The following is an 18,479-nucleotide window of genomic DNA, read 5'->3' on the forward strand; positions in this document are numbered from 1 at the left end:
AATGGATTCATCTTACACATGAAAGCTCCCTGGTTTGAGAGTAGGATTGGATACAAATCCACCCTCAGGGCGTCACAAGCCCAGATAAATGGGAACGTTGTGCCAGGAGGAGCAGCAAACTTGCTCATTCACATATTCTCCTTTTTAGCGGTTGTTTTGTCTGGTAATCACCTCTGGGTTAAAATACGAATGCATCCAGACTTTTTAAAAGCTAGAGCCACTTTGTGTCTCCATACTGAGACACAAAGTGGCACACCAAATCACCCAGGTACGAGTATGCGACTTATTTAACTTAATCTTATGAATATATACATTTAGCCTGGGTTTAGTTAAACGAATAACATGGATTTGTTAAAACATTTCCCCTGTCCAGAATGATATAACTGTCTCTTGATAATGTTTTTTGTATTTTAAAGCTCTGCTAAACATAGCTATGAACAGCTGACTCATTTACATCAGTCATATCTGAGAGTTACCTGCTGTAGATTACCCAGAAACTAAGGCCGTTTGTATCTTGTTGACCGGCAGTATAAATTAATAAGGACACGTTAAAAAAATGTGCACATGTTGCTAAAGGCCTGGGGGAGAGCGAGCCCTTTAAATATCAACTTATGAGCTTATGAACTCTAACCTCTTTTTCTGAAAGCAGTTGAGGGGATGGGGGGGGCAGAGGGGTCACACCTGACCGTTTCCAAATATGATTATGTCAGAATAAACTGATTATTTCAGGCATATGAGACAAATGTGCGTCACGGGCTAAATTTAAACACTTTATGTCTGAAGGCAAGGAGACAAAACGACCCGGTCAGATGTCCTCGTAGTGGAAGCTTTATTTCACATAACAAAAGCAACACGGCATATATTACATACAGAAATTAACATCTTGAAAAGGAAAGAACTGAATTTAAAATACAGGAAAAGTCTGAGAGTGCTGACTGCAGAAACAAGCGATAACGGGTGGTGTATTTAGAGATGGCCTGCGTATGGCCACTGTAACAGCTCCAGCAAACAAAGCCACCTCTCTTTCAGTCCGTTATTCACGTGTGGAGCCTCTCCCTGATCAGCATGCAGTTACACAGACGTCTGTTTGTAGTTCTTGGTGTCCAAAACCTTCTTTCCACACATTGCACAGATTCCTGGACACAACAGAGAGAGAAAAGAACAATGCAAAAATGGTTTAAGCAAGCATCATTATTTTATCAGAGGTTTTTGGCCTCTTTGGGGCAGCAGAACTGAACTGTGAACAGAAAACAGCAGCATCAGCTCCGTCTATCAAACTGATGAGTTTAAGTTAAATATTAACTCTCCTGTAACTATGCTTTTTGATCACATCAATTCCTGAGGAAGACCAGAGGTCCTTTTATCTGCAATATGCCCCAGCTCAGGGTTCCAGACTCCAAAAGGCATCTGGTGGAAAATCTGGGAGCATTATTGTTTCTCTAGCGAGTTCTTAATGTCCTGCCGAAAGCATGTTTTTCTCCAATTTTCCCTGTTCAATGACAGAAAAAGCACAAAGGGCAGGCAAATAAGAAATGACAGTAGAGACCTAAAATTTTGCATAATTCTGATGAAGAAGTGCATATTTCCTCAAAGTTTTTTTCCCCAGGAAAATGTGAGGCATCTGATGAAATGACCGATAGCCAAAACAGAAGGTCAAAAGCACAACTTCTCCAAGGCATTATAACAAGCCTATTCAAATGGCGGCCCAGAATCAACCAGCGAGTGGCCCTGCCTGTGGTCCTGGCAGAAACACAGAGAAAACGCAAAAAATTAATTAATTAATTAATTTAAAAAAATTAAAATTCCTACAGTGTAGTGTAGACTGTGAATGCAACACTCCTAGTAGCCTAGCAATATTTAACCCACAATACACCGTGATGTAAACATATTAAACTATCATCGTATGATGTGACAACAGCATGTCTTTCTCAGTCCAAAAGTGTAAAATTGACAATGAAAACTGTCGGTTTAACCCTGCCTGGACTGACAAATACTTATTCATTTTACCGCCAAATCCAAATGCCAAACCTATTTGTTTAATTTGCAGTGAGTGTGTTGCGGTACGTACGAAGGCACCACAATGACAAACACCAGACTTTCTACACAAACTTTCCAGAGCAATCTCAGGAGAGGGCTGCAAAGTTTAATTGCGAGTTTAATAATCTTACAACCGGAGTTGTACTACCATGGTGAGGGTCCTGTACAGCCCAAGAGAGAGCTGCAGCAGCTTCCCTTCGTGTTTGGTTCTTGGCGAAGAAGAAAAGGCCTTTCACAGATTCTGAAACAGTGAAATACTGCATGCTGGCTGTGGTGGATGCGGTGATAAGTGACGAAAAAACTAAAGTGTGACATCTGCTATTAAAAGCGTACCCCTGTCAGACAGTTCAAATATTCGTAGAGTTTAAGTTCTGGCGTCAGACAAGTTTGAAATGCTGTTAGATGACCTGAAGAAAACTGATGTAATGTCTATAGCAGGATATGGGTTCACAGACAGAACTGATATTGCACAGTTGTGCATATATGTCTGGTTTTTGGATGCAAAATTGCTCGGCTATTACCGTTAGAGGCACACACAGCTGGCGAAATAATGTTTGAGAAGATTTCAGCTCTTTTTGAGGAAAATGGTCTGGAAATGAAGCGTGTCTGTATACTTGTGACTAGGGCTGGGCGATATATCGAGTTTTTAAAAAAATATCGATATATTTTCATATTAGATATAAGATGTGACAATATCGTTTATATCGATATAGTCTATGTTACGTTATAATTATACTTGTGGAGCCGCAGGTTTGCCTCTCTTTCGTCCACTTTTGTCTCTACGCAACGTTACTCGGACTCGCCTCTCCTTCACTGAACACAGCGGAAAATCTCCGTTAGCGAGTTACCGTGCGTGGGGCTGGGCGGCGTCAACGTGTTAGCGAGCTAACAGCGCTAACGAGCTAACCGCGCTAAAGACATGCAGCCCGGAGGGGCTGCACGGCCTGCACGGCCTAAAATCCTTTCATTTTCTCAAAAATCGACAGTGCACCTTATGTATGAATTCTGGTTGTGCTTACTGACCGCGAACCGATTTTATGTGGTACACAGCGCTCAGCAATCTGTCAAAATTTTTTTTAATATGACTTTGCTAAACTACGGAGCTGCACCGCTTGATGGATTGTCGGAGGATTACGGCTACCGAGGAGGAGCCTCGCGGAGTGATACGTACTGTGTGTGTATAAGGACCACAAATGGCACCTGTTCAGAGACGTGGTGCAGCTGTGAAATCTGTCTCTTTGTTATTATGCTCAGCGTCTATTAGTTTACATTTTGACTGCACAATTGTGAGCTTTTTGTTATGCACAAAAACAACATTGTTTTCTTTTATTTATGGACCATGATTATTTAATAAATGCTGATAATTTATTTTTGAGTAATTTCTTCATGTACATCTACGCTGTATGTAAATAAAAGTGCCCGTGTGACATCTGGCACACAGTGTGACTAAGAACTCTCTTTTTGTTCTTAACTTGTGGCTTTAAAAAAAAAAAAAAAATCGAGATATATATCTTATATCGCCATCCAGCTAAAAAATATCGAGATATGAATTTTGGGTCAGATCGCCCAGCCCTACTTGTGACAGATGGGGCTCCATCCATGGCAGGAAAAGTGAGTGGTCAGCAAAATATTTATTTTAATTTGAAAGGGAATTATCAAAATGTTTTTTTTTTTATTATTAGTATTTCAAATGTGCAAAAAAATAGTTTAGTTATAGCTCCCTTTTTTTTTTTTAATGGACCTTTTGGTGTGCATTTGTGAGAGGTCACCAGATTTACAGGGGAAAAAGGAATAAAAAATTACATGTTTTTCAATACAGTTGTGTGGTTTTGAAATTGATCATGATCTGCTGCTTACTGGCTGCTAAAAAGTATCTGCCCCAGATAAATTCCTCGGTTTGAAAATCTGGCCCAACTAACTTCTTAGTTGAATAGCCATGCATTATAGGAATACATAACTGTTTTGACCTCACTTTCATGTTAAAGTTTCCAAAAACATCCAAGCCTCAAGCAGGCTGTTCTTTTGTAACCCTGTTGTTGAATTCGTATTTGCCGAACCACGTGGGAATGAAGCTGTCATGCACTGTACTTTGCCCTACTCATCCTTTGTATTTGTTATTATATTTGCCCCTTGCTTCTTTATCTGGCCTGATAACCTGTAGCCACACTGGACCATGTAAGTAACATGAAGATCAACATATCTATACCTTTTGAGACGTAATGTCATTTGTATTATCTAATGTAAACAGCTAGCACTGTCAGCCATGCTACCTTTGAACTGTTAAACTAATCTTCTTGAAAGATTAAATCTTAGACCACTCAGGCAAATGCTGACTTCAGAACTACGGAAGAGGGACTGTTCATTGATCTGACTGACTCAAGAACAAAGATCTAGTCCAAGACCTTTAGTAGATATAAAATAGATTAAAGAGGGGGAAAAGCCCACCGCAGGTCAGAGTCCTCTCACATTCCCAGCTATTGCCACATCCTAATCTGAGCATTTTTGCCTCAATTTAAAGACAAAAAAAGAAAAATAAGTAGATGTGTCAGAAGCAGTTGCTTAACGGTTTTCAGAGCTTAAAGCTGTGAAGAAAAGCAAGACTACAAGTATAATGTTTACAAAGAACATCTGTGTATTGATCTGTGTATCATGCAGAGAGGCAGTTTTGTTAGAATCTGCTGAAAGCAATAAATGCATTCAAGTTTTGGACCCACAGTAGCATTCCTGCATGGTAAGCAGTGCGACTTTGTACCTTTCTTGTATGCACAGCCCTGGCAGTAGTGTGATCCAGCCTGATGAACTGAGCTCTTGCAGATCCTGCAGATAGCAAAGCCGGACTTGCTGTAAGGGTCGAACCTGCCATGGGAAAGAATTATAGACACATAACTACAGATGCAGTAAAGTTAGCGCCATGGCTGTAATGAATTAGCAAGTTAAAATGGTGATTTTCATGCGAGAAAGTATGTAGGTCTTCTATGTGAAAATAGAGATGCTGATGGCGCTCACCTGGCTTTCTTAGAAGTCAACATCTTATTCTCATTTAGTTTGCGCCCACCACTCTCTGATTGGAAAAAGCAGAAAGGAGCCAATCAAACATCATCATTAAAGTAACATCACATTAAAACCACAAAAAAAGCTTCTGTGCAGGCCGGTAGTCCTGTATCACCACTCAGCCTACACTTGTGAAAAGAAAGTGCCCCATCTATCAGTTCTAAGCTTTTGCAGATCAGGACATAAATAAAAACTTCAAAAACAACATCAGATGAACAACAACACATCTTACACTGCGTGATTTTTTTCCTTGAACAAAAACTAAGCAAAAATGGATAAATTGTGTATAAAAACCTAAGTGAACAACATGATTCAGGCATGTGTTTATGTGGCATAGTGGCATTTCCATTAGGTAGAGGTCTGGACTTTGACTGGGCCATTGCAAAACCTTGATTGTTTTACTTTTCAGACATTCAGCTGTAGATTCGCTGCTGCTCTTGGGATCATTGTCCTGTTGCATCAGCCAGATTTTAGCTGTTGGACAGAGGGCCTCACAGATAAGTCTATGATCAACTCAATGACTGCAAGGTGACCAGGTCCTGTGGCTGCAAAACAACCCCAGATCATAACTCCTTCCCCATCGTGTTTGTGCTGACAAGTTGTGTTTGATTTTCTCCATGCACAGTGTTACGCATTATGGCTATTCTGATCTCTTCTGTGCAAAGAACCTTGCTCCAAAAGTCTTTTGGTTTGTTCAGATGCAACTTGGCAAACCTAAGCTGTGCTGCCATGTTTGTGTTAGAGAAAAGAGGCTTTCTTCTGGTCTTGTGTGAATTTGCAGGCACATTCATTCCTGGGAAGATTGAAAGTTTTCCACTTTATAATAATTTTTAATCACTGTAGAATGAGCAAACTATAAACAGACTGATGAACAGCAACAAATGCTTCTCTAAGATCATTGCTGACATCTTTCTTCCTTGGCATCATGTTAAAATACACCTGAATGCTCCAGACAAGCAAACTGCTAAAACCTATGCTTTTATAGAGATGCTCACACTTGCTGATGATCAAACCAAAACTAAATGGATTTGATTATCAGTCCCTGAATGCTACCTACCCTCTTAATTCCTACAGTAAGGGTGTTAGTTTTTACAGAACTGCAGGGTTATAGTAAAGGGATAAATTATGCTGAACTGACATTTTTCTTTGTGCTTCTGTGCTTTTGCACTGGAAAGATGAGCTAGGTCATTGGTAATGTCTGCCATGTGCTAACTGCCTAATGTTACTTATAGTGCATGGTGTCTGGCCAAAAAAAAAATGTCTAGCCCGTGCAACAGGGACACTGATTGATTAATGTACAGTTTATTGCCCACTTCAAATATGAAGAGAAAGGTTATACAAACCAGAAAGCACTGGATCTCAGTTAACTGTTCTCATAGACCAATGATTGATATCAGCTAAGTGGGTAAAAATCTTTATTCTTTCCTTTCATGCTTTTTCTGTAATTACCAGTAACAGATGCTAATAAGATGTGTTCTTGAGAGTAGCTTTACATTAAAAGTTATAGCCTTTGTTTCACTGGACAAGATTATTGGTTCTTTCATTTGGGGAGGGAAGCCACCTAGGGTTTCTAAAACTTTACTGCAGCGATGCAGATTTAGTGGAGGATTTGCATTACCTAATTTTCTAGCCTACTACTGGGCAGCTTACATCCATAAACTTTGCTACTGGCTAAAATCTTCTGGTTCCTCGTGGTGTAAATTGGAGCTATCATCATGTAAGGGCTCTTCTATACCAGCCTTGCTCTATTCCTCTTTATCCGTAAAACCCTCTCTGTATACTGATAATCAGGTGGTTCTTAACACACTCAAAATCTGGTTTCAGTTTAGACGGCACTTTAATTTTGTAATGCTATCTTCCTCGGGTCCTCTAAGCGACAACTATTTGTTTCCCCTTCACTCTTGGACTCAACATTCTCAGTGTGGTGTGACAAGGGTATAAAACAGTTCAAACATTTATATGTGGATGGTGTTATCGATGGTTTTCCCAATTTGTCTTCTCGTTACGATCTCCCTATTACCCATTTGTTTTGCCATTTTCAAATTTGAAATTTTGTTGCCAAGAGTTTCCCAAATTTCCCCTCTTTACCTCCAGAACAGCAATGGGAAACTACGTTATCATTTATTCCTCATCACAGAGGAACCATTTCGAAACTCTATGATACTATCCTGTCTTTTAGTAACCACTCTAACGTTAAGCTTAAGTGTACATGGGAAGGAGACTTGGAATTCAAATACATGAGGAGTCTTGTGAACAGGCTATAGCGAGGGTACGGTCTTCCTCATTCCCGCGTGGTTCGGCAAATACGAATTCAACAACAGGGTTACAACAGCCTGCTTGAGGCTTGGATGGCTTTGGAAACTTTAACATGAAAGTGAGGTCAAATCAGTTATGTATTCTTATAATGCATGGCTATTCAACTAAGAAGTTAGTTGAATATTTATATTCAACTAACTAACGTATATTTAAAAAATTAAATATACGTCGAGAGGTTGCACAGCCAAATTTTTCCACAAGTGGCAACCCTTTATTATACTGTTAAACTCCTGTAAAAACTAATAAATAAATAAATAAATAAATATATATATATATATATATATATATATATATATATATATATATATATATATATATATATATATATATATGGGGATGAGTTCCTGCCCCAAGTGGAGGAGTTCAAGTATCTCGGGGTCTTGTTCGCGAGTGATGGGAGAAGGGAGCCAGAGATCGACAGACGGATTGGGGCTGCAGCTGCAGTAATGCAGACGCTGCACCGGTCCGTCATGGTGAAGAGGGAGCTGAGTGTAAAAGCGAAGCTCTCAATTTACCGGTCGATCTACGTCCCTACCCTCACCTATGGCGACGAGCTGTGGGTAGTGACCGAAAGAACGAGATCGCGGATACAAGCGGCAGAAATGAGCTTCCTCCGAAGGGTGGCTGGCCTCTCCCTTAGAGATAGGGTGAGAAGTTCGGCCATCCGGGAGGGGCTCAGAGTAGAGCAGCTGCTGCTCCACATCGAAAGGAGCCAGCTGAGGTGGTTTGGGCATCTGACAAGGATGCCCCCTGGGCGCCTCCTGGGTGAGGTGTTCCAGGCATGTCCCACCGGGAGGAGGCCCCGGGGCAGACCCAGGACACGCTGGAGAGATTATATCTCTTGGCTGGCCTGGGAACGCCTTGGTATTCCCCGGATAAGCTGGAGGAGGTGGCTGGGGAGAGGGAGGTCTGGGCCTCTTTGCTTAGGCTGCTGCCCCCGCGACCCGGCCCCGGATAAAGCGGATGAAGATGGATGGATGGATGTGTGTGTGTGTGTGTGTGTGTGTGTGTGTGTGTGTGTGTGTGTGTGTGTGTGTGTGTGTCTGTATGTATGTATGTATGTATGTAGGTAGGTAGGTAGGTAGGTAGGTAGGTAGATAGATAGATAGATAGATAGATAGATAGATAGATAGATAGATAGATAGATAGATAGATAGATAGATAGATAGATAGATAGAGAGAGCGAGCAGCTGGACAGCATAGTGGTTAGACTACACGCCTTTGGAGCAGAGGATCACAAGTTCGATTCCTGCCTGGGCCCTAAGGGTCCTAAGGCTAGATCCCCTATGCTAAGCAAACCTCTCGCAGATATATATAAGTATCGGTTAATTGTATTTCCGTAACTGCAAATACTGTGTTGTTTTCTTTTTTCAATAAAAATATTTACAAAAAAAACAAAACAAAAGGTTATAGCCTTATAGTTATAGCCTTCATCGAGTCCTCAGTGCTTAGGCTCAGTTCACCTTAGAATAACAACACATTTGCTCTGTGTGATTAGCCCGTCATAACTGGCAGATCTCAGGCCATCTATCAGTGTTTTCCTAACCACTTATCCAACTGTCATAGCATGGCAGACACGGTACAGCAGACACAGCCACCAGAGAGAGACAGTTTTTCACTCTCAATTCCACATCTACAACTGATTTATAGTCAACCTAACAAGCATGTTATCATTCTGTGGAAGACACATCAGTTCCCAGAAGAAGTTTGAACCCAGAACCTTCTTGTAGTACGGTGACACTGCTAACCATTGTACCACACTAATCTCAGGGCAAACCTGGTATTTCCTTGTTTCTCACTTCAGCACTTACATAAACAATTAATGGTTAAAGAGTGTCATCTAGTGGTAAGAATTTAGTAAAGGTTAACTTTAAAAGTAAAATTCTAAAAATTGGACCAAAATGAGAACCTTTAAAGTTCACAAAGTCACGTTATAACGTGTATAAATGTTTAAAACATATTCAACCATTTAAAAGAAATTTACTTTCTAATCTCATGATACATCAGTGGAGTTCTCTATGTGTCTGCTATGCCCTCCGGTCGTTTGGCCACTTCATGAAAGAAAGCTGCTCTTGCCTGTCTTTGTTGCAGTTCTCTCACACCTCACGCCAGAGCTGAACGGGATTATGCTTGTTTGCAAAATTCCATGTAATTAGCTCCAGCAGTAAGTGCCCCTTTCCATTTAGTTACCGAGCTAAGACATGCATGTTGATTCAGGATTACTTATAGTGATCTTGGGAGTTGAACTGTGGCAAACCTGTGGGACCTGCACTGTTCTGTTGTGTTTGGTTAAATTCACCTGTATGTTAGCAGAAGCTTTTGTGGCCAGACAGGGAGTGTAGGCTTTGTCTTTGCGTAGGCTTTGACATGTAACTTAGTGCTTCTTTTCTTTTTTAGCAATAAAAATAAGTGGGGGGTTTTCTGTTTACTTTATTACTGTAAATTGATTGTAAATAAATGCCTTGGTTGTTCGGCAATCTTGTATGGACGTTTGTGATTTGGTCTGCTGGTATGTTATGTTACACTCCATGTCCTCCATAAACTGCAGATAAAAGCCCTGTAGATATGCAAGTCAGAGATGATTGTAGGTTTATAATCTTGAGTTAATATCACCGGTTTAAAAGAAAAGAAAAGAGAATATCAGATCATCCCCAAAGTAAATGTATGTACATTCTGAATAATAGTAATAGTAAGTTTGGACTTCAAATTATTTCTTTCAACTGTTCCTTTTCCAAGGGTATAATTGTACAGAACACATCTTGAATGACTTTAAAAAACAAAAACAAAAAAACAGGTTTGGATTTTCTCTAATCCACACCGGGTCAAAAGTATACATACAGGATCAAAAATATACACGCAGAAGTTTTTCAATAAATGGTGCTGAATGTTCTACGGTGTATTTTAACCTGACAAGGACAAAACCTCTTAACTTCTCCTTAGTGATCATGATTGACTACAACTGGTAGTTTCGCTTTGCTAACACAAAAATAATTTGTTTTACAGCACTCATTGGAGTCATCAATACTCAGAACAATGGGAAAGTCAAAGGAACTCTGTGAAGATCTAAGAAACAGAACTGTAGATTTACACAAATTAGGTACTTTTCTTGGAGCAATTTTAAACCACTGTGGACTCCAAAATCGTCAGTTCAAACAACTCTATGTAAATACAAACTACTTACATATGCTAGCACTTTGCCAAGGTTTGAATGAGGATGGAAACAAGGAATCACCAAGGCACAAGATTGGTCATGAACTAGAAATTTTTCGAACACCACTGTTCATTTCCACAGTGAAGTGACTTTTATACTGCAAAGGACTGGTGGTAGCATCATGCTGCCAGTGATACTGGTAGATTGCATAAAGTGGATGGAATCAAATAAGCAGCCAGAATTATGCCACAAACCTTATTGTTGTTTTTCTTTTGTTTGTTTTAAGTCATTCAAGATTTGTGCTGTACAATTATTCCACCCTATAAAAGCAACAAGGTTAAAGAAATCATTAAAAGCCCCAAATTCATGTTCATGAACGTATTTAAACTACTTTCCTTGAGTCACTTAGTATATAATGATTTATTTTTAATATTTTAAGTCAATGCTCCTAAGAATGTACAAAAAACCAAGAGAAATCACACACTAACTGAACGCTATTTCAGATTTTGGTTTAAAAGCTTAATTTCCCCCTCCCCGTTGTATTATCTATATATTTTCTGTTGTTTTTAATTGTGATCTTTCTATTTAATCTTCCAAAACTTCCAGCAGCCCTTGCACACTGGTGACATTATGCCATTGAACTGAAACAAATCCAGATTTTACTCTGTTCACCTGTTGTATTCCGGGCTCCATCCTTCCAGGTGTCAGGAGTGATGACCTTACCGAGCTTCTTCTCACCTGGAGATAAAAAGCAACCCAGCATATGTAACAAAAACAGCGCAGTGGATTTAAAGGAAATAAGCCTAGAAGGTGAAGGTATGTTTTCCTCAACCAAAGCAACAGTGAGGACAGTAATAACAACAGTTAGCATCACATAGCGTTAGCCAGCTTTCTAAGGATCATCGAGCTTCTCTTAACGGGAAAAAAGACATTAGAATTGAAGATCTAAAATAAATTAAATGATAGAAGAATGGCGAGATACCTACACTTTTCACAAACCATTGTCCTTTTTTGTTTGTTAAAATAGAAGCTGAAGCGTTAGCTGCGTTTAGCTTTCTCTGTTAATGTAAACTTCCGGTCGTTACTTCCGTTTCCGTGCAGCTCGCAAGCGATTGATTGGTCAAAGCCTAGATTTCAAATCTCAGATGCCATTGGTTAGTTGTACTGCCCTTCGGCGAGGGTCCAAGTAACCCGTTTTGTAATTGGTTGCAGTTTCCCTTGTTCATCTGTAAAGTGGACGAAAACCTCTAAGTTTTCTTTAAAAATTAAAAGTTTGCTGCTGCATTATTTCACACGTGTGACTATAACGTGTGAAATATAACGTGAAATACGTGTGAAATAATTAAATCCAATAAATAATAATAAAAATAACTTTTAAAGCTTACAAACAGTAGGCGACTGTAGCAGTCAGGCAGAGACAGTTTAAAGAACACTGAAGAATCTCGTTTTTCTATTTGCTGTCAGAATAACGTTATAGCAGTGAAAGTAGAAAAAGAATGGCTCTCACTGATAAATAATAGTTCACATCTAGCTACATGTGACAGTGTTCACATGTTCTGATTAAATGGGGAAACTGATTAAATAAAGGATTGTGTTCAAACAAGTATACCACAAACATACAATTTGTTTTCAACCAAAATAAATCTGAGGTAAAAGGGGCTTAAAACAAAATCCACAATAATAATAAAATGAACGGTGATTTATGGATGTAGTAAAGGAGGATATGGAGAGGGTTGGTGTGACAGATGAGCAGGGTAGTGGTAGGATGAGATGGAGGCAGATGATCCACAGACCCATAAAGGGAGCAGCTGAGAGATCTGAAAATGGATTAGAAAATGTTCTACACAAATATAAAAACACAAAAGTCTCAATGACTACTTTGTCACTTTGAATTGAATTACACTGGACCGATTGCATTGGCCCAGGTCTCACATGTGAAAGATGAGAAAAGCCCATCTCCCACCAGCCATTCTCACCACCTACTACAGAGGGAGTGTCGAGAGCATCCTGAGCAGCTGCATCACTGTCTGGTATGGAAACAGCACCGTGTTAGATCGCAAGACCATACAGCACAAAGTGAGAAAAGATCATTGGAGCCTCTCTTTCCTCCATCACAGACACTTATTGAACCTACTGCATCCACAAACCTACCAGCATTGTGGAGGACCCCACACACCTCTCACACACACTCTTCACCAACCTACTTTCTGGCAAGAGACACCGGAGCATTCACGCCCTCACTGCCAAACTGCGAAACAGTTTCTTCCTCCAAGCTGTCAGACTCCTGAAAACTCAGAGACTAGACTGGCAGACACACACCTTTATACATTCCATTACCTCAAGTACTTATTGCACAATGCTAAAGTCTTTTTGCACAACACAATGTCATTATTGCACCATCTCGTTTCTGTATGGTTCTGCTCTATCTGGTGTTGCACTGTTTTTTGCCATTTTTGCACACTTGTACTTTAATTAGTCTTGTGTTGATTTACTGTTATATGTAGTGCCATGGTATTGGATGAAAGCTTTCTAGTTTCACTGTGGCAGCAATAAATGTATACTAAATGCATGACTGTCTGTAATATATTTAAAGTTGTTAAAACTATAATTTACATTTATTGAACTTTGTCTTGCCTCATCTACAAGGAAGAAGTATTGCACTTTTATTTTGAAGTGAAAGCGGAAGTGAGCTTGGTTCCATGTTTACGGAAACAAGGTCAAGCGATTCATCTATGGATGTTACCTGTGCTACAATTCCAGCGTTACGTTGAGGTTTAAAGTGTTTTGTGTTCAATTTGTCGGTGTCCTGCTGTAGTTCGGTACAGCCTTCACAATGTGGGACCATGAAATCAGAGCCATGGCGTCCACTCACGCTATCATCGCCGCTTCGGTGTTCATGGCGACGGTGCTACCTGCTGTGCTCCTACCGGGCTTCTCGGTGTACGGCACACACCTGCTGTGGCTCTACTCGGTGTCCGCTGCGGTCACCGCGGTCAGCGTGGCCGTGTTCTGGCTGCTCGGGATCACACCGCCCGCCAAGAAGCACACGCTGGGATACAAGGTGCTGATAACGCTTTAATAACGATGGATTAATGCCCGCAGTGCCACATGGGCTGTTTTATTATTTTTTTTAAAAGTACAATAAATGCAGTTTTTAAATGAGGGTTTCATTTGTTAAGGGGGAAAAGCTTTCCAAACCGACCTGGCACTGTGTGAAACACTAATTGCCCCATTCAAATTTTGTCTTGCTAGCCCACAGAATATTTCCCCAAAATTCTTAGGGGATGAATAAGATGCTGTTTGGCAAATATGAGACCAGCAGTGGTTTTGTCCTCGGATCTCTTCCATGGATGCTATTATTGCCCAGTCTTTGTTTGTGGATTGTGGTGTAATGTGTTCCTCTTAGACTACTTCACTTTGTCAACAGGCTCTGTTCAAGTGATGTTTTAATTCAACAGGTCTGGCAGTAATCAGGACAGGGTATGGCAAGTAAAATTGAAGTTGCCTTTCCAAAAAAAAGAAAAACATCTTGACTTATTTGTATATAAATTAATGTGAATACTTGACTCTTGCATGTTCATCAAACCAATATATTTTTTTCCCCAGGAAGTGATCTTTTTATATCTGGATCTTAAAAGTTTGACTGTTTTCTCGCTGTTTTTTTTTTCTGCAGCTGTCGAGGTTGCTTCGCTCCTGCCTGTACTTCTTCCTGTCGTGCCTGTTCTTCCACACTGTTGTCGTTTTATACGGAGCTCCACTGATCGAGTGAGTTATTGTTTTGTGAAACAGAGGTTGATAAAGAGAGACGCAGAGAGTAGCGATCACGACAGTAATACACAATAAACTGAGGATCCATGGAAGGATCACACATAAATGAATGAAAACAGCTGGCAACTACAGAAATCTTCAAACCCTGAAAGGATTCTGTCACTTATACAAAGTCAAGTGTTTTACTTTGTCTCTGCTTGCTTTTTATGTGCGTTTTAAAAATTCTTTTTCTACAAAACTGTCAATAACTCTCTTATTGCAGTTGTCGTTGATACCGTGAACCTATCATTTCTTACAGATCTGCCTTAGAAACATTCTCCCTTGCTGTGTTGCTGACTTCGTTAACCACGCTGAGGTGTCTTTGTGTCCTCGGCCCCAACGTCCAGGCCTGGATACGAGTCTTCAGTCGCCATGGGTAAGGCTGAAATCATTTTCCTTCTCTTTCTTTCCTCCTGGCTTTTCACATGTCTCTGTGTCGAAGATAGTAACTGTTCTTGCTTTTTCTTTGTCTCCGGCTCCAGAGCTATGTCTGTGTGGGACACCTGCCTGCAGATCACTGTGGCCTGCACACTTGTTGGAGCCTGGGTTGGAGCATTCCCCATACCTCTGGACTGGGATAGGCCCTGGCAGGTAATTCTATGCATGGACAAAGCGTATACTCATGGATTTGTATCCTCACATTAGGTCTTATACAGTCTGTGACCTAACCCAGCAAACATTTTGACTTTGAGTACTCGGTCGGCTTATAGTCCACGTTTAAACCTGGTTCAAAAATTTTTCAGCAATTAAAAGTTGTGCTGACATTGCCTTCTGATGGACGTGTAGTTCTTGAACACTGCTTCGATTTTATAGCAAATGCACGTTTGTGTGCTTTTATAACTTTTATGAAAGATACCAAAAGAGAGACTTTAATTGTTACCTTTACTCCGAAGAGTATTTTATATCTCACTGGTCCTTTGTCAGTTTGTATGTTCTTGTCTCTCCAACCAGAGATATCAGTGTAGGAAACAAAGAAGAGGCACTAAGAGAAAGGAGTCAAGGCATTTTGCCATAATCAGACATCATTGCTTGGGAGCCTCAGTCAGCACACATATCAATTAAATATGACCTGTAGCATGTGACTTTTTTATGTTTAGGCTTGTTTTTCATTAAATTACATGCTACAGTTTAATAAAAGGGTTCCTGATATTTCCTCTACACACATTCATATCATTTAGATCAAAATAACACAAGAAGTGGCTCAGTCAGTAGTCTGGCTGTGGCACTTCGTAAGCAAATTAGTTGGCAATGAAGGTACATTCAGTACTTTTTCTTTCCCCAAGTGTCGACGCAGCAGATGGATCTAAATGTTTAATTTGGCACAGAATTTGTGCCAGATGCCCTTCCTGTCACAACCTACACATTTATCTGAGCTTGTGACCCTGAGATTGGGTTTGTGTCTTCTGGTCTGAAACCAGGGATCTTTTCCATCCCTGGTTTAATTTGTTAACCACTACAGCACGGAGAATCAAATGTCAATTTTAATTTTTTTTTTGCAAATAACATGAATATTGCTTACTTTGGAAGAGAGAGTCTGACTAAACCTCTAATCTACTGTATGTGGAAATATTCTCTATCCACAGTGCAGTTTTTGCTCTTAAGACCAGGGAACTAACACGACCATTTAAACCATATTACCCGCGAAGCCTCTCTTAGATTTTTTTTTTTTGAGGTTTTCTCAAATTACTATTGGATTCACAAAGGCCTCTTAACTGCACGGACTTAAATTAAAGTAAATTACTGGTTTCATTTTGATGAATGGAGGAGGTGGATGTCCTTGTGATTTCATTATTCCATTAAAAGTACCTTTAAAATGACCTTAAATGGGTACTTTTCTGCTTTGTTAGTTGGTGAGTAGCAAAAGTGTTGTAGAAGGGAAACAAGGAAGAGAAAACAACAGGAAAAAATTGGAATACACATGTATTAATAGCAGCAACATCAGGCTGATGCTCTGTAGCGACAGAAGTGAAGATTGTCTTTCAAAAGCATGAATGAAGTGATAGGTTGCTATGGTGATATAACACAAGTGTGCCACAGGATGATACTGGGCACTAACCTGCATGAAGCTGGTGTGGTAGCTGTCAGAGTGAAAAAAAAACTGGTGTAAATTACACATTTTTTTGTAGCTGATTTAAGTTCTTAACTTCCAAATTCTCCACGATGATTTTTCTAAGCACTGGACAGAGTAATCAGCCAATGAATAATGAATTAGATTGTTTTGTTTTGTTTAATGGAAAATGGAACACATTAAAGTTATAATTGCACAGGGAATTCTGTGTAAAATGACTGAGGGAAAATGCAGAGGTAATTGGGGTGTAACTCAAATTGACAGACTAATAGTTCAGCTTCTCTTTGATGTATCGGACCAGTGTCAAGCTTTTAGTCAACAATCATGCTCACTTCTCTACTACTTCTTTTTTTGTAGGTCTGGCCTGTTTCCTGCAGTTTGGGCTCTTTGTTTGGCTACCTGACCGGGCTGGTTGCAGCTCCAGCGTGGATCCATTATCACCGCAAACAGCTCACATACAAGTGCAAGTGATAGTCAGACACACGTGTATTATGCCTGTGCTTGTGCGAATGTATCCACGATGGCGTGACTCCTGATCCTGCTGAATTTCTCTCACTTTTTATTATTTATTTGGGAGCATTCACCCCCTTTGCAGCCTGTAGGGTTGTGAGGCAGTTTTGTAAAAGCTCAGAGGTATTATTTTGTACATGTGATGGCTGAAACGGAACATTTTTAAACGTAATAAAATATTTTCTTCGTTAACAATGTGTATTTACTTGTGAAATTGGGCGATTAAAGCTCCTTGACGTCAGTATGTGTGTTTCTGAAAAACCTGCAGGTGGTGCTGTTGGTTCGCCACCTGTGTGCGTGTGTTTATGTGAAGGTGAGGAGAGTTTTAATGAAAGCAACAGACTGAGGCTCATTTGCAGTGAAATGCAAAGTAATCAGTATTATGGTTGGATGGCCATTTGTTGAGAGAGTCATGAGAGGAAGTTAGAAAATTAAAGAGAAAATGTAAACCTGCTGCAGAGTTGGCTTCCATTCTCTCTCTCACACACACACAGACGCTATTCTGCACCTGAAGCCAACTGCTGATGAATACTGTTCCTTTTTAAACGACCATTAATCTCGCTCCAACTCTATTTCAACACCCTCTCCGCCTCCCCAGCTCCCATTCCACCTTTTTCACATCCTTGGGCAACCATATTGATTCACTTTCATTTCGAGGACATTAATTTCCCTCCTTTCACGCCGCACCACATCTCTTAGTCCTCCCTTGCACCCAGTCACCGCAATGAAATGTACATTTTCCAGAACGGAATGTGAAACTGAAAGGTAAATGAGTGATGTTCCTTGCAAATTGTCCGAACGATTGGTATACACAAGTAATTATGGCCAAGATTTAAAATTAAAAAAGCGGAAGAAATTGTCGGTTATCTTTGCTGTTTGAGCATTTTGTGCTGGAAAGTTTCAGTAAAAAAATCAGAAGCAAAGCTGCCCAATAGCCCTGTGCTTGAACTCCTTCCTTGTTGCCAGGGAAAAAACAGCCTGAAGGAAACAGATGAAAGATGGAGCAGAGGAAAGTCTTTGAAAGTCTACATATGCTTACAGCATCAATCTTTCCCTTTCTCTCTTTGATGAAACTCAATCTGACCTCATGCTGTTAACTCTATTACCCTTTGTGCTCCATGCTTTTCTTTTCTTTTCTGTTTTTTTAAATTTTACACTTCACTTCTGATGCGTCATTACATGTGGAGAGCAGGGGAGTTGGAGAGGAGGGCTTTGGAAGAGCATAAGGTATGATCAAACAGGTATCACGCTGACCTTGTGCATTGTATTAAAACGCTAAGTCTTTAAAAAAAGCTACGATTAGATATGTTTTTGAGTCCTTTGAGGGTTATTTTGCAGGTGTAGTCTATTTACTCTGAGGACTGAAATCTGGTTGAAGTTGCTTTGTTCGTGTGCTCAGTCACCTGTGGCCTTTTCAATCTGTGAGACAAGCACAAGGCCCTTCATTCACGCACACACACACACACACACACACAAAAGCTGCTGCTTCACAAATTGTTCCCCACATTCAATCTCAGAGAACTTTATTTATTCATTATT

General features: G+C 40.1%; 2 protein-coding genes across 3 annotated transcripts; one reads left to right on the plus strand and one right to left on the minus strand.

Annotated features, from left to right (window-relative positions):
• Positions 1 to 805: 805 nt before the first annotated feature.
• Positions 806 to 11,693, minus strand: cript (cysteine-rich PDZ-binding protein). 2 transcript variants are annotated; one of them, XM_004561151.3, is made up of 5 exons: positions 11,542 to 11,692; positions 11,228 to 11,293; positions 5,044 to 5,098; positions 4,790 to 4,893; positions 806 to 1,136 (listed from the first exon to the last, which is right to left on the minus strand). In XM_004561151.3, the coding sequence occupies exons 1-5, from the start codon at positions 11,555 to 11,557 to the stop codon at positions 1,072 to 1,074; spliced, it is 306 nt and encodes a 101-aa protein (XP_004561208.1). In that variant the 5' UTR covers positions 11,558 to 11,692; the 3' UTR covers positions 806 to 1,071. The 2 variants fall into 2 exon arrangements, with proteins under 2 accessions (XP_004561208.1, XP_004561207.2); XM_004561150.4 differs by lacking the exon at positions 806 to 1,136 and adding an exon at positions 1,143 to 1,740 and having other exon boundaries at positions 11,542 to 11,693.
• Positions 11,266 to 17,135, plus strand: pigf (phosphatidylinositol glycan anchor biosynthesis, class F). The gene is made up of 7 exons (XM_004561149.2): positions 11,266 to 11,371; positions 12,481 to 12,585; positions 13,371 to 13,616; positions 14,229 to 14,320; positions 14,622 to 14,738; positions 14,845 to 14,953; positions 16,788 to 17,135. The coding sequence occupies exons 3-7, from the start codon at positions 13,389 to 13,391 to the stop codon at positions 16,899 to 16,901; spliced, it is 660 nt and encodes a 219-aa protein (XP_004561206.1). The 5' UTR covers positions 11,266 to 11,371; positions 12,481 to 12,585; positions 13,371 to 13,388; the 3' UTR covers positions 16,902 to 17,135.
• The last annotated feature ends 1,344 nt before the right edge of the window (positions 17,136 to 18,479 follow it).

The sequence above is a fragment of the Maylandia zebra genome, linkage group LG8 (genome assembly GCF_041146795.1).
Source record: "Maylandia zebra isolate NMK-2024a linkage group LG8, Mzebra_GT3a, whole genome shotgun sequence".
In the NCBI taxonomy this organism is placed as follows: domain Eukaryota; kingdom Metazoa; phylum Chordata; class Actinopteri; order Cichliformes; family Cichlidae; genus Maylandia; species Maylandia zebra.

Excerpts from the sequence above, each read along its gene's own strand:
- cript (XM_004561151.3), bottom strand. Across the intron at positions 5,099-11,227 it reads TGGAGCCCGGAATACAACAG|AGAGTGGTGGGCGCAAACTA; the intron begins GTGAACAGAGTA and ends TTTTCCAATCAG. Across the intron at positions 4,894-5,043 it reads TTGACTTCTAAGAAAGCCAG|GTTCGACCCTTACAGCAAGT; the intron begins GTGAGCGCCATC and ends TTCCCATGGCAG.
- pigf (XM_004561149.2), top strand. The coding sequence starts at position 13,389 with ATGTGGGACCATGAAATCAGAGCCATGGCGTCCACTCACGCTATCATC. Across the intron at positions 14,321-14,621 it reads TACGGAGCTCCACTGATCGA|ATCTGCCTTAGAAACATTCT; the intron begins GTGAGTTATTGT and ends CATTTCTTACAG. Across the intron at positions 14,954-16,787 it reads ACTGGGATAGGCCCTGGCAG|GTCTGGCCTGTTTCCTGCAG; the intron begins GTAATTCTATGC and ends CTTTTTTTGTAG.